Genomic DNA, 23308 nt, shown 5'->3' on the forward strand with positions numbered 1-23308 from the left:
AAAAAAACCCCGGAAATACATAAAGCTAATCAACAGAGTGATGTTCAAGGGAACTCATCAGACTTCCTGTATTACCCAAAGATTTGGCTGTGGAGGAAAAGGACATGCAGCAGCAGAAACATATATTCTAATAAAGTTTCATTATTATTTTGGGTACATTTGGTATAGTTTACAGAAAATTTTCAGAATTTAAGTTACACAAGGGAAATTGCACAGACTGAGATATAACTCCTGAGATCAGCAAGAATGCTCCCCAAGTCTTTCCTCATTTCTGACGTGTAGTACTGAGTCTAGAGAATATTAAGTAAGAGAGCTAATTGCTCATTTGTGCAATCTGACTTGGACTTTTCATATTTTACTGAATTTTCAGATTTCCTAAGATAAATTTCATTGTTGGTATCTTTTCATACACTCAACATTCAGGTTATGAGCATTTAAAGTTCTTTGTAAATTGATGCTATGAGTGTGCAAAATGAAATCACAAAAATTCCCTGGTTTGGTTACTTACAGCATCTTCCTGGAATGACATTTTGGCCAGGCTAACTGAAAATAAAGGTGATTCAGTGCAATAAAATATTTTTCTATTCTTTTTGTCAGCAATATAATGTACTTAGCCTCCTTTACTGCTTTTTATAGAGCTATGATCTGGAGTGCATAGGATGTAAACTCTTCAAGTAAAAAGAACTTTTTACCTCTGCAGAAATATAACTTTTGACTTAACTAAGGTTCCAGGTTCATTTCCAAATGTACTTTGCCCTGTTAACCTTGCAAGTTGCTTTAGGTCCCATTAGCGCTACACTCTGAAAACAGTACAACAAAAAGATCAAAAAACCTTTTTTTTGAAAAAACCCAAAACTTACACAGCAGCAGATGAAGAACACACAAGAAACCATCTTCTTACGAAACAGAATACCCGGGTGCACAGATACTTACTGGACATTAACACTTGTTTTGGCATCAGTGAAGGTTTCCAGTGCTAAATGAGAAACCATTCCTGTACCAAGCAGCTGTTTAGGACTTACTGATACTCATCAACCAAATCAGATGCTTCTCATGTATGCACTGCCTATTGTATTGCAGTAACAATAGAGCCTTAATATTTTTAGATCCTGCAGTCAGAACAGGTGTTAACAAATGTAGCATCTGCTCTCCGTGAAACATTCCACGTCATCTAGAATTTAAATTTACATACATATCTACATGGATAGCCGAAGAACTTTTGTTATCTGACTTAAACACTTTTCCCAGCAATTTGAATTGAAATTGAAAGCACAATTCATTACTTACATTATTAAAAATGCTTTATTTATTACTTTCAGCTTGAGACTTAAGTTACTGCCCTTACTCTAAAATAAAGTCATTATGGGCTCCATTCCTATCTGGACCATAAGGCGAGACTAAAATTGCACATGTAGTTTTTCATCAAAGCAAAATATAAAACCTATGATATATTACCACTTCTAAAGGATGCATTATCAAAGCTACACTCATATTTTAACTAGATTTGTTGGTACACACTAGTAAATTCAACAAATGTACAATATCTGGCATGATTTTAGATGTACAGGATGCCAAAGAAGAGCAATTGCACTACACTCACAAACAGTTCACAAAAATACCAAGTAATAATATTACTGGTGAACTTTTTAAAGGCTTTTCAAAGCTATTAAATACACCATTCTTTTGAAAAGTATTACAGAAGTACTCCAAAACCTTGGCATACACTTATTTCATTCTTTTTTTCTTAATAGTGGGGATCTTCAGAGCTCTTGGTAAGTTTAACTTGGCATTCTTCTCATGCAGAGATCTCCCATGTCAGCCTGTCATATTTTCAGCGGCCTAGAAACAGAAAAAAAATTATTCCAAGTCACCAAAAGGGGTATCATGTAGATTAAGTTTATTCTTTTTTTGTAACTTTCTAAATGTATCTAGACAACCTAAGGGTCTAAAAAAACCAACGAAAAAACTACTTAGGAAATTTTTTCTAATGAACACTGCTATTTTCTAAAAACATAATGCCGTCAACTGCCATTACCCTTTACTAAAAGAGCCACTGCTGTTTGCTTGTGTTACATCCTGTATGTGAGCAGCTTTCATCTTGTACATTTTACCCTAATACTTTCAAGAAAGGCTCAAATGCATAAATATAGTTACCTTTGGAGTTTATTTTATATAATTTACAGTAATTATTACCCCATCCATACAGATTAGTTATTGACAAAAAACTCAGAAGAATGATGCTAATCATAGCTGCATAAATCACACTACCAATCATTTCATTGAGAATATTAGTGTTTTAATTACTTATAATTGTTTAATATAATTTTTTTAATGACTCCAGTCAACAAGGCAGAGTTGTTGAAGACTGATGTTTTACATCAGTTATGGGACAAACAGGCAAAGGAGAGCAACAGGAATGGGAAACCAGTGAAAGCAACGGAAGAAGTAAAACAGCCCTCAATTATTTATATACACAGTTAAATGCATATGAAAGCACACATGTAAGCATAGACACAAATACAAAATATGCACAAGCACAGAAAAATGTTAAAACAAAATTATGCAGTCTTCCAGAATAGAAGCAAGATACAGATTTCCTGTTTCACGACTCAAAAATACCCAAATATAAGATGCAGTAGTAAAAACCCCTAACTGTGATGTTTAGGTAGAGAGTAAAGAATGAGAATCCTTCAAAAGGCAAGTGCAATTTTTTTTCAAAAAATCCTCTATTTTTACCCTCTATTAGTTAAACAGATAAATACACATATATGAAAATCCCTATATATACACACACCACGAAATCCCCTCTTTCTGGTCTTTGGAAAAGTTCAAACCACAGTTTAAGGAGGTAAAAGCAATACATTATCTTAATGTTAACAAGCTGCATGTACCTGTTTACAAGTAGTCCTGCATACTGTTAGATCTGAGGTTGTAGAAAGGAGGTGATACTGGTTAAAGGAGAAAACTATTTGTGGTATTGTGCAGGTAAGGAGACAAATGGTGACTATAATAAAAATTCGTGAGTTTTGGTTGTGTGGTTTTTTTTTTCTTCAGAAGAGGCAGTCTAATTATTTTATTTCTATGAAACATGTTATTTGTACCATTTCCTGTTTTTCCTGAATGGTGAATTCAGTTGTATTCCTTGGCCCCTCTATTGAACAGTTAATTTCCTTGATTTAAAAATGAGACATATCAAAGTACAATTTACAAAGTGAAGCACAGCAAGTTGCATGTACATCTGACTCTTAAAAACAAATTCATAAGCTTTTAAAATTAGAACATTACCTTTAGAGCTTCTGTAGCCTTACGCAGTTCTTTAATAACAGAAGATAATGCTTCTGGATTTATCCCTTGTTCACAAAGCCGCACACAAATAGACAGTGTCTCCATATCCAAGCCAGTATTTAATATTCTTGAAATCTCAAAGAGAACTGCAACAGGAAAAAAAAAATGAAAGCACTTTAGTGCCTACAGACTATGAAATTTCAATGATCAAGATTATTCTTCATCAAAATTTAGATTTTACAGTACTTCTACAGTGTGAACATGGCAGATATCCATTGCTGTTTGAACTTCAAAAATATTTATGTTCAACTTTCCAGAAAAAGCTAAAAATTACAGCTTCTAACATAAACACCATGCTTTCCTCGTTCAGGAAATTTAATAATGGATAATGGGTTTTGAAAAAGTAAAAACAATAAGTGAAGTATTCAACAAACAACCTGCCTGCCAATTTGGTAAAAGGTAGCTATAAGAACACTCTGCTTTTGGACTCCGGTTACTGATGAAGTCCTTTCTAATCTTTAGGTGTCGAGGCAGTGTCTTTGGCAGAGAGATGCAGCAGTTTCTCCACAACAATTCTGAACTCTTAACAACTTTGCAGACAACAACTGCTAAATGCCTGTATCTGTCCTAAATAAAATATATACATAGTTACACAGGAAGCCTGGGTTCCTAAATCTGAAGATTAGTATACTTTCCCTAGCTGCTCCCAAAAGCATTACTTTGTCTTTAAATCTGCCTGTTGTCTCTGCTGTCTAAATCATTCCTGCAGAAATGGAAAGAGGGAAGTCGTCAAGTACAGTCACCAGAACTTAGATTCTTTGTCCTTCCCAAAGAAGTCTCTATCTGCACAAAATGGTTTTACCCTCTTGCAGCATCAGAGGAGCCACAATGATCCTGCTAGTCCTGCCATGCCTCCAGCAGCAGGTCAGAGCATGGAGATCAGCGGCTGAAATGCTAATTTTTACACCAGCTCAACTTATGAAAGTCTGTACCAAAACCCCCTTTTGTAACAGCAGCCTTAACTCCAAGAGAAGGGAAGAAGCTGAGAAAATAACAAATTCATAGCGCAATCCCTTGAACATAGCCTAGCCTCTACTCCCTCACTAGGGCATTTTCAGAGAAAGGCTTCCCATTTAACAAACCTCAACAGACTTGCCTGGCTGCTTTCCACCCTGCATATAAGCTCTTGGTTATAGGCATTCTGTGGAATTCTAGAGTTTCACACTACACTGAGAAACAACTCCAAAACATGCCAGCTTTGATTCCTCGTAGTCAGTCTGAAAGCAAGCACCTGAACTTCACTCCCCTGCTCACATTTCTCATGGCTTATCAGTCTCCAAAGTATTTCCCAGTATCCATTCTCTCACTCCCCATCCCACAACACTACCAGGGTTTGGGTGTTGGGGTTTTTTTCCATATCAGAATCTATTTTAGTTCCGTAACCCTGACTACTGTCCTCAAAGCCTTTTCACTATATTGCAGTTCGGGTTGTGGTGTTTTTGTTTTTGTTTGTTTGTTTGTTTTGCAGTTTATTTTGGTTTTCAGACATGGGTCACGAACAAGAACAAAGTATCGGGGTCAGATCAGTCCGGGTGCTGCCGCTGACAGCGTCACGGGGCCGGTCCTTTCTTTCTCTCCTGCGCACTTCCAGCGCCCTGGCTTAAATCTAAGATGCACTGAGCCAGGTCACGGCATTTACATAAACCGCTACAAATAACGAGAAACAAGAGCAAATACATATACATACTAAAAAACCCCCAGTATTCAAAGCTCCGTCAGGTCCAAAGACACTCGCTCTGCGGGGCTTGAACCGTTTCACAAAGTGACACGAAGTAAAACAAGAACTGCTACGCGCCGCATCTTTCGGCAGCCGCAACCCGCGCCCCTCGTCCCACGGAGAGGCGCCCGCCAGCACGGCCCACGGCGGGGCCAGGCGCTCCCTCTCCCTCGCCGCCTGCGCGTCCCTGCCCCGCGGCTGTCACGCACCGTCCATGGTCTCCCTCACGGCGTTCAGGCCGGCGGCGTTGCTCGCCATGGCGACCCCGCCGCGCCCGGAACCGGAACGCCCCGCGCACGCCCGGGCCCGCCGGCCACACGTGACGGCCCGGCGCAGCGCGAGCGCGGCGGGGGCGGGCTTTCTTTGAATTCGTGCCGCGGCGGAGTTGGCGATTGGCCCGTTCGAGAGAAGGGAAGCCCTGCCATTGGCCCGGCGGCGCACACCGCGCTTCGTGATTGGTCAGATCTCGCAGAGGGGGCGGGGCTGGTTAAAGAGCCGCCCGGCGCGGCGAGGGCGGGAGCGGCGCGGCGGCGGCGGCCGGATAACGGCGGCAGGTGGTTGTGCCCGCGTCCTGGGCAGTCCCGGCATTCCCGGCATCGCCTCCTCGGCGGCGGGGCTTGGGAGAGCGGCGAGCGGCTTGGCGCGGTGGCACCGTCCCGGGGAGAAGTGTGAGAAGGGGCTCAGCGGGACCGCTTCCCCCGGGGCTCCCGTCCCCTTTGCGGCCGGAGGCGCGGGAGCGGTCGGGGCCCGGGAGCTGCTCTCCTGCCGGAACCCCGCGAGGGCTGGGGCTGCCCCCGGCCCGTTGAGGCGGAGGGCGGGCGGTTTTAGCGCCCGGGCGGAGCGGGACGGGCCCGGGGCGTTATCGCTGCCCCGGCCGGCACCGCGCGTCCCCCCGCCCGCAGCCGGGCTGGCCCCGTGTGCAGGCAGGACGGCTTTGGTCTCTTCTGGTGCTTAGTTGGGGTTTGTTTGCTTGTTGGATTTTTGTCGTTTGCTTGTTGTTTTGCCCTTGCTTGGGTGTGTGTTTGTGTTAATCCCCCTCTTCGTGTTCTTTCTTAACTCGTTTTCATAGTTTCTGTTTGCAATTTTTCGTACTAGCCTTATTTATTAACTTTATATCATTAGGTCCAAGACATAGCTAACTTCGTTTTTGAAATGTTGCCGGTGCCTTAAAATGATTAATTCCCTTTTCCCAAAGCCTTCAGGGTGGCCCTGAAATGTCAAAAGTGTGGTTTCAATGTTTTCCTTAATTTTGCTCCCCCTCTTTTTCAGGTATAGCTTAGTGTTATGGGTGATAAGGAAGAAGCTAAAATGCAGATAACACCAGAAACTCCGGGACGAGTCACAATCCTGAATCCTTTTGAAAGTCCCAGTGATTATTACACTCTTCAGGAGCAGATTGTTTCCAGTCCTTTGGTCTTAAAGTCAACGAAATCCTCATCTGTAAGATCTGGTCGTTAGTTATGTAACTGTACAGATATTGTGCTAAGATTTTCAAATGCATTAAAAAGGGTATTTTATTTAGTGTACTTCAATGTGTGTATCGAGCCAAAGAACTTTGGTGGCATTTGGAGTTTCTTCTCTTTACAGAACTACATTGGTTTTAAATACTGATGTTGCCACTTAGTCTTTCTCCCTTCCTAAATTTATTTTGTCTTTAGTTATTAGCAGTTGAGTGCTAAAACCAGTAGAAAGTAGATAAAGACCAGTTGTTGAATGTGGTACTCTGGTCCTACTTAAACTGGAGAAAACCAATTTCTACTTAGATGCTAAGTAGGCTGGCTGCAAATAAAACTTAATTGCACTTACATTGTGAGCTGTTTCTGTATTTCAGGAAATGATTTTGTGAATCTATAACTTTTTTTTTTAGTTGTGAATTGCATACTGGTTTGCAGTTGAAATTATTTTCTGATAAGCCATAGAGATGAAACTAAAAAGACTCGCTAGATAATTTTCCAAATATATTTGAACAGTATTTTGTAGTTGTCAAATAAAGGGGTGAAGCTGCTTTGTTTCTGAATTGGGTTCTGTCGTGCCCTATGTGTGACATTTTTGAGCAGGCGTTGCAGGATGCACATGGTGTTGCAGCTCTGGTATTCTTAGAAATGGGAAGTGAATGGAAGACTGCTCTGTTGTTTAGATAACGTGGGTTAGGATACTGGGTTTTCATGGAACCACAGTTTGGATTGTGGCAATTAAGAAGCAATATAAGTTCATCCCAAATTATGTATCTTTAGTAGATGTGTCCATAGAAATTGAGAAGAAACCGATACCTCTGTAAATACCAGCTGTAACCTTCCACTTATGTTGTAAAAAAATGTGATACCACTACCAGCAGGATAAGAAGCCCAGCTGACTTACTTTTTCTTTGAGTAGATCATTTAAATAGAAACACTTTTGATTGTTTTTGACAGAAACTATATGGAAGCTGTGATTGCATTTGTTCTGTTGAGCTTTGTCTTGTGGTTTTATTTTTATATTTTTAGAATAGCAAGCATTAAGATGCCTGTTTCTTTTTTTAGACACCAGGAAAATTCAGGTGGTCTATTGATCAGCTTGCTCTGATAAATCCTGTGGAAATAGACTCGGAAGACATTCGACGCCAAGGAATGTATTTGAGCCATGCTAGGTAACTTACAATCTATTTTTATGCAGCTAACTTAGCTTTAATACTAGGACACTCATTCTTCTGCTTTATTAACATTTCAGCATAAAATTAAAGACTTTTTATTCAAATCTTTTAACACATTTTTTTTACATGATCTGGATATAATATTTGGATGAGGCTATCTCTGTGTTGCTTTCTTATAATATTAAGGGCTGCTGATCTACTCTGATTGCAGTTTGGAAAACAGACAGATAAAAGCAATTAGTGGAAGCAAGAAAATGTCTTGCCAGTAATCATTACCAGGCTACCTCTCCTGCTCCTTGTTACAACGCAGTTTATCTTCTCAGAATGCTCTGGGGTGAGGCTTCTTTGGTCTCTGGGGTTCCTGCAGACAGGTAGACCTGGGAACACTGGCTGGGGAAGCCCCAGTACTCCCTTTTAAAGGTATAGATTAGACTTCATGTGAAGGAGGGGGCACCAGTGCTAGTTACTTGAAGTAGTTTGGGAACTTTATCTCAACTTTTTCCTTTCTCTGAAAATAACTTGTATGAGGAAAATGGGTGGGTAAAACAGTCTTGGTGTTTGGAACCTGAGGGATAATCTTACACGTGGGTGGTAGAGAAGGAATGACATACCAAGTGAAAGTAGCCAATGGGAGGCCTTAGTGGCGAATCCTGTAGACATTTTTCAGATACAAGCTTGCGCAAAGAACTGCCCCTCGTGGCATGAAGCACTGCAGGAACAGAATAACAATCCAGTCCTGATCAGGTTGCTCAGTCCTATCCACCTTGATCATGAATATTTCCAGGGATGGGGCATCTACCACCTCTCCAAGCAACCCATTCCAGTGTTTCAACACCCTCATCATAAAAAATACTGTGAAGTAGCTTATGGTTCTTAGTGTGACTGAACCTGCATCTCTTTTTGAATAATAAAAGCTGTAGGACTATAACTGTCCCCAGCTGTAGCTGAATCACCAGGTCTTAATGTTTCCTGTCCTTCCTCTAGTAGCCAGAAGGTTTCAGACTAATGCTTCTTATACATTCTTAGGCCTTAAGCCTTATGTTTTTAGGGAGTTAATTACATTGTTTCTGGAACCTTATTCAGACAAACTAGCTTTAATGGAGGTGACCTGGGTGACAATTCAGTGATGATGAGTGATACAGATATAAACACACATTGTCTCAGGGGGCCCTTTCAGCCCTTTCAGTCTGTCCCACTGTTTCATAATTACTGTGGTTCTTTTTTTTTTTTTTTTTTAATCATCTGCTGTGACTAGAAAGGCTAGCTTGACAATGTGTAGATTTGCTGTGTTGATGCTTGCATGTTTTAGTGCATATGTATACATAATTACAAAGTGACTGCTTTTTTTTTTGGTACAATAACTCTGCAAGTGCCTCCATAGATCTGTCACTTTAGCATCATCTAGGCAGATGTAATTGAAGGTGGCATGTCCAAACATTGCAGATATATTCAAACTCTGATAAGCATAAAAGAGCTATGAGAGTTTATGTATTAGACACATCTATGTGTGCTTGTATATCTAATAATATCTTGTTATCTGACTGGTTTCTAAAATTATTCAAGAGTAATTCAGGTACATGAACTGTGAATGAAAATATTGGGTGGTTCAGCTAAGACAGTGATGAACACTTATAAGCTTCAAAAAATTTTACAATAAATTGCATTGTAGTAACTGAAAGTCAGGCTTGAAGGTGACCATTAGAGGAAATATAAATATAGAACCTCACACATCATGAAGTAGCTGAAGTAACTACAATACTTTTTTAAAAACGAAGTTAAAAGCTGCATAAGGAAATATATCCATTATTAGCAACTGAAATATGATACTGAAGAAAGTGTGGCAGACTGGGTATTTGACTAGGGAGAACTCTGTGCTGGGAAAGTGGGCTGTGTCAGGTATTTGAGTGTGCGGCTTCCAGGAGTGTTTTCAGTTGCCCTCTAATTCCTTACAGCTCAGGTTTTTTAGTTTGCTTGGTTTTATAGTGCAAGTCTAATCTCATGTTATCTTTAACAGTAAAATATATTCATACGACATTATTTTGGAAGATCAGTTATGATTCAGTTTTTGTCCAGAGATGCTGAGTAAACAGAATATTTGCTATTATGTACTTTTAAATGGTGCGAATCTTTTTCAAATCAACTGAATTGAGAAGTGCATTTATATCTCTAAATTTATAGTATGTGATTGTTGCATGTAAGAGTAAAAACATCATAAGATTTATGGTTTAGTGCAATTTAATTTATAAAGTTTCTCTTGAGCATCTATAAACTATTATATGGCTGGACTTTACATCGTATTTTCCTACTTGCGTGATGGTTTTGATAATTGAGTTGTTTTTCATTTGTTACTTAGAATTGATAAGGAGACAGAAGACAGAAGGCAAAAAGCTATTGAGGAGGTAATAGAACTTTGTGCTATCAAATATTGATTTGTCTACAGAAAAGATCCATGTCTTTTACAGGATTTCAAAATCCAGAAGCCTATTATATTTCAGTAAGAAAGTAATTTTGTACCCTCATCCCTTGCTGTTGTAGTTGGAATCCACACACTTCTTTTCTTCCCCTCCTCTTTCAGATACGTGTAGGTCAAAACAACAGATTTTTTTTTTTTCTTTCATTTTGCTTGGCTAGTGGTAGTGTAGAAGTAATATAACTCTTATAGTTATCAGGTTAAAAGCAATGATTGAGAATTTGGGGGTTTACATAACTATTGGAGTGATACTGCATTTTTTGAAATATTGGAGAATTTGTGTGATTTTTTTATTTCTTCCAAATTCTGCTTAGGTGGATGGAAGACTTTATTCTGGTAGCTTGTATTTTTCCATCCATTTTTCATTTCATTTTTCACTATTCATTTGGCTAGCAGAGAAGGAAAAGTGAAGTGTTTAAAATATTCTCTACAGAAATCTTCAATGTTATTTCAATTAAAAAAAATAGATAAGTCTCTCTGATAGGCAGGCCTATCAATTTCTGTTGCTATGAACAAGAAATGATTTATGATTCCATAAAGGAGCTGTGTAGTTGACCTGCAGCTAAGATGCTCTGTTGTTCTAAATTTGCATTAAAAGGAGTATTTTTTCTTTGTGAGATATAACCTAATGGATTAAGCAACCAAACAGCTTGAAATCCTATCTCTGATAAAAATTATGCATTTAATAGTTGCATGTTTCAAGCTGAGTTTTTTCATTTACTTTGAGTCTTGCATTTATTTGAGAGCAGGATTTGCCATGTGTTTCTTAAAGCTTTGTAAGAATGTTCATTTCCTCAGCATCAGGGTGTTTCTCAGTGCAACTGTGATGATAGACAGAGTTTCTGGTTCACAGAAAAAGCTGAAGTGCCAGTATTTAGAAGTGTTTTACCACTAACCAGTTTAGCCAAATACACTAACACTAATAGTGTTGCCAAAAAGCCTTGGTTTATCACTTTTACTGTTACTGCAGTGTCTGTCACTTCTGTCAAATAGCTCAATTGTCAAAATAAAACTTAAAAACTGAAAACTTTAAAATAGTTATTTTAAAACTACTATGCAAGAAGCATGGTAGTGACAATTCAATTTTTAAAATGCGTAATTATTGTTAAATGAAACTTGTGTATAATTTTCACGCTGCAGACTTGAAAGAGTTGAGGTGCTATGTGTCATAAAAGAACACAGGGGTCTTCACACCAATTTTTTTTTTTCTTTAACCTCTTTGGGCCTAAAATAACGAAATATTCTACCTTTTTTTTTTTTTTTTTCCTTGTTCAGGGTACTAGTTAAATTTAAATTGAAAATTTTAAAAAGTGTTGAGATGGTTTGTTTTTATTCTACTCCAGTTTTTCACAAAAAAACTCATTGTTCCTTCTCCTTGGACTGAACATGAAGGCAAGCAAGTTTCTCAGTTTAATTCAACTAAATGTAAGTTGCTTTTGAGTGTCCACACAAAATAATATAACTTGGAGAAATTATCAAGCATAATTTTTTTTTTCAACTCAGTTTAAATTTTAAGAACCAGTGATAAAATATGGCACAACTGATTTTCAGCTGTTGTCTCCAAGCGCTTTCTTTGTTTAAAAACAATTTATTAAAAGTCTAATAGAATTTTTCACTTTTGTTATTCTTGCTCTTTGTTCTTAAATAATTTGTACCTTAATAATCTGTCAGCAACCATTTTAATTTACACACATAACTTTGTATCTATAACTATCAACTGTGTTGATACTGGTAATAGCCAAGTCTTCTACTTCACTTTTTTTCTTCAGATATTTGCATGTCCTTCCTCACCATATAAGCATATTGGAAATGGATTTCTATATTATTTTACCCTTACTAGCAGCATAAATTTCTGTTGTCATCCTGCTAGCTCCCTGCCACTAGTCATGGCTTTTCTAAGTTTATTTCATTTCTGCTGCTGTTAGATTTTGTTCTTAATGCTCTTATTGAAGTTTATAAATAACTAGCAGAATACAGAACAAATGGATTATAAGATGGAAAAATGTGAGCTATAAAGTATTGTTTGCATGCCCTGTTGTTGGGTGTGAAAGTCTTAAATAAGTGGGGATTTTAGCGAGATTTGGAAAAGGCTAAGATTTTAATTTTTTTTATCAAGGAGATACAGCGTGTGGATAGTGTATTTTTAATTGTCAGTTGTAAGATAGTCACTTTAAGGGCAGAGAACGTAAGACATAATCTGAAATCTAGTAAAGTGAATGGTGAAAGAAAATGGTCTAATGTGTTCTTCCGCTGCATAAAAAAAGTCCAGACTCCAGTCCAGACTGAATGATTTTCTAGAAATGTGTTTTACTTGAACACAGCCTGTTTAGCTGAGCATGAATTAGTTTGTTTTAAATCTCTTTCATATAGAGATGGGAGGACACAAAGTTTTGGGCAATGTTGATGCTTCTTCACTAAGCTTTTTTTGAATAGAAACATGCTGAAATTCTCTTGATAGCTGTAATGCTAACCTTTTCTCAGTACTCCTTTCTAATCTTTGCATTGATGCAAAATATTTGTTTGGTTGTATTAAGTATTCTAACTTAATGTCACTGCATTTCAAAACTATGTGCAGTGCATATTTAAATTTAAGTTCTATGTTTTCCAGCCATAGATATAAATAACATTTCTCCAATTGGAAGACAGCTGAGCTTGCAGCCTGGGAAAAGCAATGGTGAGTAAAAGGCAATGCCTAAAATTACAGACTTTCTCTCAAGAAAAATAACCCATTTTTAATGGCTATTTAATTTCAAAAGGAAATTATTTGTTTGCTAGTGTTACAGTAGAAATAGTTTTTCTCAAACTGTGTGGTACTACTAATTTCAGTATCTATTTCTCATAGGAATTTAATTCTATTATATTCTGTTGTATTTTTTCAAGTAAGAAATTAAGTCCCTTGTAGACTGTGGAGTGAATTTTTTCCAACTCTGTACTTTTTCTGGATTAAAAAGTGAATGTGAGCTTCGGATTTACAAGTAATTATGGTTTTCAAAGCCCTGTAATATGTTGGACTGGTTTGGGTTAGAGAATCATGATTATTTTCTATGCCAAATAAATATCAGAAATCTTAATACATCTTTTAAACTGCATCATTTTAGATAAATAGTTACTGGTTTTCCCCAAGGTATTTTGATTTTTCTGCTACTTCCTTTTGAATCCTTCATTTCTTCAGAGACCTCTCTTCTCAGTTAACATAAAAGGCTCCAGAGAGGCATTCTTAAAACTCTTGGGTTTTTATCTCTAAGCCTAGTGTGCTGCATGTTGTGTTGTCAAATAAGAATCGGACTTGTTAATTAACACTCTTTCTTCTTATTGCAACTGTAATTTAAATGGCTCAATTGCAGTGCAATTTGAAAGTGAATTTTTGTTTCTACAGCTTTAGTAAAAGGTCACTGTAAGCTAATTTTGTTGGTTTTATTCATTGCAGCTGCTTGTCAGACAGTACTGTCTTTGCCAGTGGATTTTAATTTAGAGAAAATACTAGGTATGTCATGCAATATCTAAATTTAATTATGAAAGTATAAGTAGAAACTTGATTTTGTATTGTTGGCTGGGTTTGTCTTGTGAAATACTGAAAACAAAATGTATGAAAGTTTTAAATATGTATTCTAAGTAGACAGTTACTGCATGTTGCATGGAACATGTGACTTAAATGATAGGATTTGAGTGTGAATGTAAAGATAAAAAAGGATGGATATGGAGGTCGGCTGGAAATTGTTCTATTGCAGGTAATTGAGGAGAAACCTCACTGCCTTCTACAATTACCTCATGAGGGGAACAGAAGGGGCAGGCATTGATCTATTTTCTCTGGTGACCAGTGACGAGACCTGTGGGAATGGCCTGAAGTTGTGTTGGGGAGATTTAGGTTGGATATCAGGAAAAGTTTCTTCACCCAGAGGGTGGTTGGGCACTGGAAGAGGCTCCTCAGGGATGTGGTCCCAGCACCAGCCTGACAGAGTTCAAGAATCGTTTGGACAGTGCTCTCAGGCACATGGTGTGACTCTTGGGAGGTCCTGCACAGAGCCAGGAGCTGGACTCCATGATCCCAGTGGGTCCCTTCCAACTCAGGATGCTCTATGATTCTATGAAATTGGTTAACAGTTCTGAGTGCCTGAAAGGTAATACGCAGAAGATAGGCTGTGCCCTCTCCCAAACAGAGCAGTAATATGTCTTAGCAAAGCTGTTTGGTTTGCAGATGTTGGCCAGGATTCTCAAAGCCCAACCTTGCCTTGAGTAAAGCTGAGCTGTAACTCTGGCTTTAGTGTACCTGAAACCATGGTGTGGACTAGAAGTTGTGTGGTGGTAAAAAAGCCATGACTGCTGAGTGAAGAGTAAGGAGTCCAAATTAACTGTCTGATTATAAGTGCTACATCATTTACTGCCACCTCCTCAAGCAAGGGGGCTGGAAGGGCCTGATCCTACACCTCATAGGTGGGCACAGTGGGTACAGTCAGCTCAGAGCATATTGGCTGCATGCTCCTATCCCAGTAGTGAAATTCAGAACCCTGACTATGGGCCAACAAAATAGAACCGTATTTATTGCCTTTGTTTTTTGTCTTAACAAATGCTTCCATCATTACATAGTTTGGGAGTTCCTGAAAAATTTCTCCTACAGGGAATGTCCAACTAGAATAGAGCAAAAGAAAAAATCCCTAAAATAATCTGATAAATCCAAGTATATTTTAATGGGTGTTAGTTTGTGCTTTCCTTCTGTGAACAGCTAACTCCTTGGACTTTCTTCAAGTCTAACCTCGTTTGCCTCTGGATGTATCATGAAGACCATCAAAGCATATTGATGACCTGAATAAGAGTCTATGTTTGCTTGGGTAGTAAAATAATTCCTGTTTGACAACTCAGATGTGAGGAATAATACAATTCTGGGGAAAGACCAATAAGGAGATAGAAGCCAATTTTTTTTATCTTTTTAAATTCAGACTTTACTATTAAGGGATGATAGGCAGAAGTGGAACAAACCTTAGTAGACAGATGTGACTTTTTGTAGGAATGACAAGCAAACCTTTAGGATAGGTGCCTAAACATTAATTAGTTGCTGTATTGGTAAATTAGATTAAATGTTTTAATTGAATTATACATGTCTCTGTAATGGAATAGGGTTTTTTCTGTGTTCATATTGGAAACAATTTTTCCCCCACATTTCTAGGTGAATATTTTAGAACTGATGAATTTGCAGATCAGTCTCAGGAAAATCTGAGCTCTTCATCACTCAGAAGAAAGCTGTTTTTAGAAGAAAATGGGAATGTATCTGCATGTTTGTCCCCTTCTCTGCATAGTCCATGTGGGAGTCAGCAACTTGGAGTGCTTTGTTCAATAGAATTGTCTCCAGTCCGGTGCAGAAGCCCCCTGGACACGTCTAGTTCAGTAAGTAGCCTGTTTTGTGGGCTGGGTGGGATGTACTTTGAGAGAGTAGGTGTTAGACTAAAATTTTGTTTTTTCTTATTTGATTTTTTTTTTTCCAAATTCTGAAAAAAATATGTGAACAAAAGTCTTGAAAGAATATATTACTGACTTTATATTATTTCCAATTACTTTGTTACGTTGCTATTCTTTTTTTATTGGGAATTATGTTTTAATTTTGTTATGAAAAGCAAGTAGAAATTAAAACATACAAAAGACTTGCTGAAAGTATGTTAAAACTTTTTTTAAAAATAAAACGTGTCTACAAAAGTCCTGTTTAAATCCATTAATTGCTGCCTACAATATCAGTTGATATGAACATGCGATATAATTATATTTCCTTTAAATCTCATAAACTCATTTATAGTGGAAGAAATTACTTGTGGATCTTTGAAGTGCGGTGCTAAATGTGCCTTTTTCTTTCCCATTGGCCAGAGATTTCAGAAGAATAGACATTTATTAGAACACAGAACATAATATCCATTTTTTAAACTAAACAAGGTGAACCTTATCCCTATGTAGACACAGCACAGCTAAAGTGGTTTAGGTGATAATTTTCATCTGTTTGGTTGTTTGAAGTGCATGGAAAAAAACTACCTACACGAGGATAGTGCAGCTTAAACAAAAAGGGTAACCTAGTAAAGAATTCCTACAATATAATTATAGTGCCAGAAGTGATGCAGGGATGAGGGGGGGTGAGTTTTGGAGTTGTTGTTGTTGTTTGTTTGGTGTTTTGTTTTTGTTTTGTTTGCATGATGGTCTTAAGCAAGGTCATTCTCTTAAAGAGAATCACTTCTGTATCTGCTGCTGAATTAAGTAGATTGGAGTACATTAAAATATGAATAGTGGCTGACTTTCATCTTCAGTGATGAGTAAGACATATAGGTTAAACACTTGACTAGATACCCAGATAGCATTAATTCTCTATTTAGGTTTCTCATAGTTCTTAAATATAGTGGATAAAATAGTCCTAGCTGGTATTATGTGACGGTCTATGTCCATTGCCCTTTTACCCTGTGTGGAGGCTTAAGGTCCAGGTGAAGAGCTGCAATTGGAACATTTAAGTTAAGCTGTCATTGTAAAGGATTAGTCTTTCCCAGTGCTGCCATATTCAGCATTTTAGTTAGAACAAATTTATATATATATATATTAGCCAAAGCTTACATTATGAAAATAATGGTCTGTGGTGTTTTGTTTTTGTTTGTTTGGTTTTTTGTTTTTTAATTCTGAAGGCTCAGTTTTCATCAAGTCCTATTCAGGGAGGAACAAGAGCTTATAGTCTGGGAAGTATAACCAGTCCCCCATTTTCAGAGGGGTCTCCTGCACATAATGGTTCTCCTGCTTTTTCACCAATTGCTTTTCACATAAGAAAAACACCACTCTCAGGTATGGTTTGATTGTGTATGTATTACTCTTATCTTGAGTAATATATTTTTATTGTAACAACTTCTAAATTCTTAGTGGAACCTTTTTCTGTTTGGAGCTGAGTTCCTGTGCTTGGCAGACCAGCAGTCTCCTCTGTGAGGCATATTATATCTGCTGTTCAGCAGTGAAATATGTAAAACAGTTAAATGTATATGCTTGCAACTGATCAGCTAGGGAAAATACTTTGGAAAAAGGCTTTGAGACCTAATAAGAGTGATGAAAAGTTAAAAGGGTTAATTTAATTTAGTGTGGGAGGGGTTTTAAAGCCACATGCCTGAACTGAGTCAGGTTACAATTCTGATTTTGCCCAACTTAAAGGCATTTTAATGTCAATGGGCAAAGAATGTATAGCTTGAACTTTCAAATCATGAAGATTATTTGAAAGGATACGACAAATGAAGAAATCACAAACATTTTGTGTCCTCATTGCTCTAGAAAATGTCACTGTTTCATGCTGTGTCCATACCTGGTAAGGCTTAATGCCTTGTTTATATATGGTTATAAATGTTTGGCATAATTATACATATTTATGCATGACTTTTACACATTTTGATTAATGGTATTTTACACCATCATATATGAAGATTGCACAGATGTTTTCTCACTTGTTTTATCTTTGTTGCTGCCAAAAATTTAAACGCCTACTGATTGTGTATTGACATTTGTTTAGGAAAAAAACATAGAACCAGCCTTCATTCATTTTTTTCTTTGAATACTGTATAGTAATGTCATTTGAAAATACATGGTCTCCAATATGGCAAATCATGTCATAGAAAAGAAATTTGGTGGGATAAAAACTTGTCTTTACCATGGTAGCTGAAATGTGTGGGTGATGGGTTTGGTTTTTGGGGTTGCTTGTTTAGTTGGGAGGCAACAGTCAGTGAAATACTCTGTAGTTGGCTATAAATTATGCAGTGGACTGTAGAGCCCTGAGAATGATTAGTTTTTCTATCATATATCAGGTGGAGCTAAACTTCGGTTGTTTTTTTTCAGACCAAAGAAAATTTACGTTTCGTTCTCCAGATATTCCTTCTTCCTCAAACAGAATGACACCCCCAAGTACAAGAAGTCCTTACATAGATGGTTGTTCTCCAATTAAAAATTGCTCTCCTATGAGGCTTGGAGCATGTAGAGGAAATGCCCAATATCAGACTTCTGTCATTAGAATACCAATTGCTGTTGAGAATCGTGATGAGGATGAGGAAGACAAGGAAAACTCTTCTCCAGCAGAAGCTCGGTTCCCAGAAATGGACAATAGGATAAACTTACATCAGGAAGACAGTGATACTTTTGCACATGGTGCACATCTTGTGGTGACAACTGTGTCTATTGCACCAGATCACTCAGAAGGTTGTCATCAAAGGTTGTCATCATTTCGGGATATAGAAGGCTTAAAGGAAAGTAATACTGTAGACATGGCTGATGCAGCTGAAGTGTCAGAGGAAAACACTTGGATAAAAGAAACCGTTGGCAGTAGCAATACACCAATGACCAGCTTTATGACAGGCATTACTTTCAGTATTGAAAGCTCTCGCATGTGCATGTCACCTCTTGCAGAAAGCAGTGCAATTCCTTGTGACAACAGTAGTATTCAGGTAAAAATAAAGCTTTTTGTTTCTCTGTAAAACTGAGTTTAACATAACTTGGAATACGTATACTAATCTGGAAGTATTTTTTATTTTCTCTTACTGGATATGGCATGCAGGCAGTATTGTGACTTTTATCCCTTACCTCCGTCCCCTCTTTCTGTGGACTTAGCATAGGAATTATAATTATTGTTGTATTGCTATGTACAGTAGTATGTTTAACTTAATCCAAACTAATGCTGACAGACCTGCTTACAATTTGCTTTTGTTATTAAACATAGTTGGTTTGTTGGATTAAGTTCTGTTAATCAAATGCAAATCATATCAGGTATCTGAGGGTTTTGTTTGTGTTAAATGACAGTACATTTTTCAAGCCCCGCTTTTTTATTTCAGGTGGACAGTGGTTACAATACACAGAGTTGTGGAAACAGCATTATGGATACTGTGGGGGCTGAAAACAGTTGCAGAGAAAATGATGTGAATACCGTCATGTTTCAGAATAAATCTCAGCTGCTTAGAACAAAGGTAGGAATTGTGGTTAAAAAATGACACGCTTCCCATCTAAAGCATCCATTCCCCATTTTATTTGGTTTCAGGGAGTCTGAGGGGAGATGATGTCAGATGATAATAAAGATGTTACTGTAGCATCATTTCAGAGACTATGTTGAATAAATGCAGGACAAATATCTTGAACTGGCAATGAAATTAATATGTTTTATGATAAAAGCAAAGGTTGTTTTGGAGGAAACTGAGGTATATGCCTGAATAGTAGTAATGAGGCTCATCACTATTATAGTCTGTCTCTACTTTTTGTTTCTTTTGTTCTTGCTGCTTCATTTATTGCTAAGTTTTAAACACGTGCCTGTGGAGAAGGACATTTCTGGGGAAAAACTGCTGCTAATTTTTATAAACTTAGTGTCAAGTCCTAGACCATACCTGGCATGCTTAGTAGGGAACTTTCTGCATGGGTAAAGCCTTTTGATTACAAGCCCTTTGAGGCCCTATCTGAAAAAAATGTTACAAAAGATAATACATATCTAGCAAAGCTCCTAACCCCTTAATCTTGTGACTGATAGGACCTAAGTGTCCTACTTCTTCCAGAGAATTGGACACAAGGCTAGTTTCTTTAGAGAAGAGAGCAAATATCTCCTCTCAGTAATTATGGTCACATGGTGCTACAAATTTAGTAATTTATGGTCTGCTATGTCTTCAAAGTCCTTCAAGGGGAGACAGTACTGACCATTAGTACCAGATTATTAAAAAACCTCAAGTAAACCCATTCAGCCCCGACTTCATTTCTGGATGACATGCTAAAAGCCTCTGCCACGGGGAAGCGCAGACTGATAGTGTCTTAGACCACTGACATTAAATTTTAAACTCTGTTCATTTAAGACAAGGACAAATGTGCCCTTACAAGAACAATAGAGAGATATTTTGTCATTATCTTCTAAAAATACTCATCTGAGATCCTGCCGTGGTGACTCTGTTGGACATGGATTTTATGTGTGCACGTACCAGAATCAATTGTCTGGTATCAAACCCGTCCTAGAGAGACGTGCCAATGACACAGAGCTGCCTTTTCTCACTGTTAGTCTTTGAACTGCTGGGTCCTGACTAAATCAAATCTTGCATTTTAGATTAGGAGTATAGCGTGAAGGCATTAAGTGAGTGCGTCATTCAGATCTTACAACTGAGAAATCCCCAAGGAATGAAAAGAAAAAAGCACAGACATTGCTGGCTGTAAGATTCAAGTCTGGCTTATTCAGACATTCATGTGAGCCCTTGAAATGAGACAATTCTTGCAGACAGCACGTTTCAAAGATCTGTGTAGAAAAAACATGCTACTTCATTTCTTTCTCATTTCAGATAGGTAGAGTTGGTACTTAAGGTACTTACTATAGTTGAAATTTGCAGATAGTAAGCTTGGATCTTGTTTCTTTTGGAGAATTTCTGTTAAATTGGTTTTAAAACTAACTTTTTCTTATACACCTAGGAGTGTTCTGTTTTAAGCCATAAGGACAATCAGTTGCTGAGAACAAAATCTCCAGAGAAGCAATCCTGTTTTCAAAAAGCCAAAACACATAGCACAGTATTTGGTCAAAATGCAACTTGCAACATTTCTGCTTGGAAACATAAAAATGAAAATCAAGTTCAGGGATTTCACAAAAGTGGTATGTAGTTTTTTGATGGAGAATTTAAGCTGTGGTTTCTAACAAGTTTTTATACATATGACCTCAATTACCTGGATTATACATACTATTTTGCTTTTCTAATGCAAATGTAATGAATTGTTTGGTATATATTAAGGGAGTTTTTAAATGTGGGATTTTTCAGGTCTTATTAAGAAATTTATTGGTGTCATTAAGTGATCATTTTTGAAAATAAAGGTGTCTGGATTTGTAGAGACACAATAGGTTTTTTTCCAAATTGTATTCCTTCTGTGACTAGGGTGGAGATTCCATGAGCAGCCTAGGATAACTTGCATAGGAACCAGTATAACCTACATTTTAAGATTTGTCCCTGCTAAAGGCAAAAGGGACATTCTTCTTTGTGGGAAAGAAAAAGTGAAAGGGTTATTAGTCTGGTTGTGGATTGCTTTTCTCCACCCAGATACACTGTGGACTTCATAAATACTATCACTAGTACCAAGAGTAAGTGACTGGACAGAAGTGAACTGCTTGGTGTGAGATGAGAGCAAATGCCAAGTTTAGTTCTCTTAGAAATATAAAATTAGCTTTATGTCTAAAGAAGCTGTTTTGCAATTTTCTGAACAGCTTTTCCCTTGATTTTACAGCAATCTGTGATGTCAGTTAGGTTTACCAGGTACTTAAGTAAAATGTATTACTGGTTACCTTAAAAGATAGTGTTGTTGCTTTGGTAATTGTATTAATGCTAAACTTGATCACCTGACACTGCCAAGTGTCTCTGAAGAACACTTGTGTCCGAATTGATGCTTTGGTACTCTTTGAGAAGGAACCTAAGAAGGTGCAGTAACATTCATTGGTCTCAGTACATCACTAAGAAAATAGTGCAGCCTATAAAAGTAAACCTTACACTTTTACTTCACTCCTGTGTTTAATTCCTAGTATTATTATGTAGCTTACATAAATGACAAAAATATTTAGATAAATCCTTAAAAATATAATTAACTTTTGCATGCCATTTATTACCAAAAGCATTAATACAAGCAAACCTTTGATCCTTTCAAGAAAATCATCAATGATTTAAAATGATGGATTGAGGTCAGGTCAGAAGCCCAGAACTCCCTTTGTGTAATCAAATCAGATTTGGTTGAATTTGCTTGTAATTGTTTAAAAGAACCTTCTGGAATTTATAAATGTGAATGGGGGAAAAATCCATATGGTAATGTTGTGGCCCTAGTGACTGAGAGGGAAGAGATATACACTGCTATTTCTGGGCTCTATATAGAGCTCTGGTAAACTTCGTTGGATTAATGAAAAAGACAAGTCCATTCTAAGAAGTGTTGCAGGTGAAGCAGTCTTCCTCTTTTCATAGCAAGGATGTCCCAGGATACTGGATGGAAGTTCTGCTTTCTGTTCTATTCCACAACCCACACACAAGCTTGTACCAAAGTGACAGATGGTGGCTGATGAGCAGCTATTGGCACACTAGGCCTGAAACCTATTGTTCAGATCTAAATTTGATGACAAAACACCATTAAAAAAAAAAAATCTCAAAAGGGGAGGTGTGAACAGAATCTCTTGGCATTAAAATCAACATGTTAGACCTGAGAGTTGTGTGTTGTTTGAATAGAACAGTTTTTGAAATACTTTCATTAGTAATTTCTTAGTGAAGGCTTTCTGATAAGCATATTAAAGAAAAAGGGAAACGTCTCTCTGTGTCACTTGATTGTTGTATAGTTCTCACATTGCACAAATAAATAAAAAAAAACTTTAGAAATGAAGTCATGTGATCATGAGCAAACATGATGTGCATTATTTTTACTTCTGTAGCAATTTAATCACTATTTTTGTAATGTAATCTAGTGCCATATTAGTATTTCATGATCTTCAAACAGTGCTATACTAGAAGCTGGAAATACACTGAATTGATAGCTCTTAAGTGACTAGTTTTGTTAAAAGTAGAAAATGAATTCAGACTTCTGGGAAACAATTCTTTTAGAACTGGCCTTTCAAAGTGTTCTTAGCTTTAGCTTCTATGTTTTGTCACTCAAAAGCAGGATACAACTTGTCTGAGATTTTCAAGTTATGTATGACATTGTGTCATTTCTGTTTGTCATGATAATTTTAACAATAATCAGTTGAAAGGACTGTACAAAGGATTTATTTTTGCAATTGTGATTACTAAAATAGTAATGTAAACTTAATGAATGTTAAGCAGGGTAGCCCAAATTATGATCTGTTTCAGGATTTTTGAGTTATGTGTATAATCAAGATTTGGTTTTACTTTTTAACTAAACTTTTTGGTTGTTCTTGTAATATGTTCAATGATCAGAGGCTTTTGAAGTATTCAAAAATAAAAAAAGCAATCCCTAAAGTATTTAATTTCATGCTGTATTAGTATTTTTTTAAAGGTAAGAAAAAAGTAAGAGCAGAAATAGGTGAACGTGGGAAGTGATTAAAGATGCCCTCACATGGATTGCCTGTATTTTTTGTCCTGGTTTGTAGTCTTCAGTTAGATGGAAATATTTATTTTATGAAACATGCCTATTTTTTTATGACATTTGTATAATTAATTTG

General features: G+C 37.2%; 2 protein-coding genes across 4 annotated transcripts; one reads left to right on the plus strand and one right to left on the minus strand.

The window, feature by feature from the left end:
• Window positions 1–1283: 1283 nt before the first annotated feature.
• MZT1 (mitotic spindle organizing protein 1) lies at window positions 1284–5432 on the minus strand. Its single transcript, XM_040057139.2, has 3 exons — window positions 5272–5432; window positions 3286–3431; window positions 1284–1839 (listed from the first exon to the last, which is right to left on the minus strand). Exons 1-3 carry the CDS (start codon window positions 5318–5320, stop codon window positions 1816–1818), a joined length of 219 nt encoding a protein of 72 aa, XP_039913073.1. The 5' UTR covers window positions 5321–5432; the 3' UTR covers window positions 1284–1815.
• Window positions 5433–5571: 139 nt separating this feature from the next.
• Window positions 5572–23108, plus strand: BORA (BORA aurora kinase A activator). Of its 3 annotated transcripts, none has more exons than XM_040090358.2 (12): window positions 5572–5619; window positions 6332–6502; window positions 7582–7688; window positions 10045–10090; window positions 11505–11586; window positions 12770–12835; window positions 13589–13645; window positions 15323–15540; window positions 16809–16962; window positions 17995–18596; window positions 18981–19112; window positions 20581–23108. In XM_040090358.2, the coding sequence occupies exons 2-12, from the start codon at window positions 6347–6349 to the stop codon at window positions 20764–20766; spliced, it is 1806 nt and encodes a 601-aa protein (XP_039946292.1). In that variant the 5' UTR covers window positions 5572–5619; window positions 6332–6346; the 3' UTR covers window positions 20767–23108. The 3 variants fall into 3 exon arrangements, with proteins under 3 accessions (XP_039946292.1, XP_039946283.1, XP_039946300.1); XM_040090349.2 differs by having other exon boundaries at window positions 5587–5730; XM_040090366.1 differs by lacking the exon at window positions 5572–5619 and adding an exon at window positions 5915–6022.
• Window positions 23109–23308: the final 200 nt, after the last annotated feature.

The sequence above is a fragment of the Hirundo rustica genome, chromosome 2 (assembly GCF_015227805.2).
Source record: "Hirundo rustica isolate bHirRus1 chromosome 2, bHirRus1.pri.v3, whole genome shotgun sequence".
Lineage (NCBI taxonomy): Eukaryota > Metazoa > Chordata > Aves > Passeriformes > Hirundinidae > Hirundo > Hirundo rustica.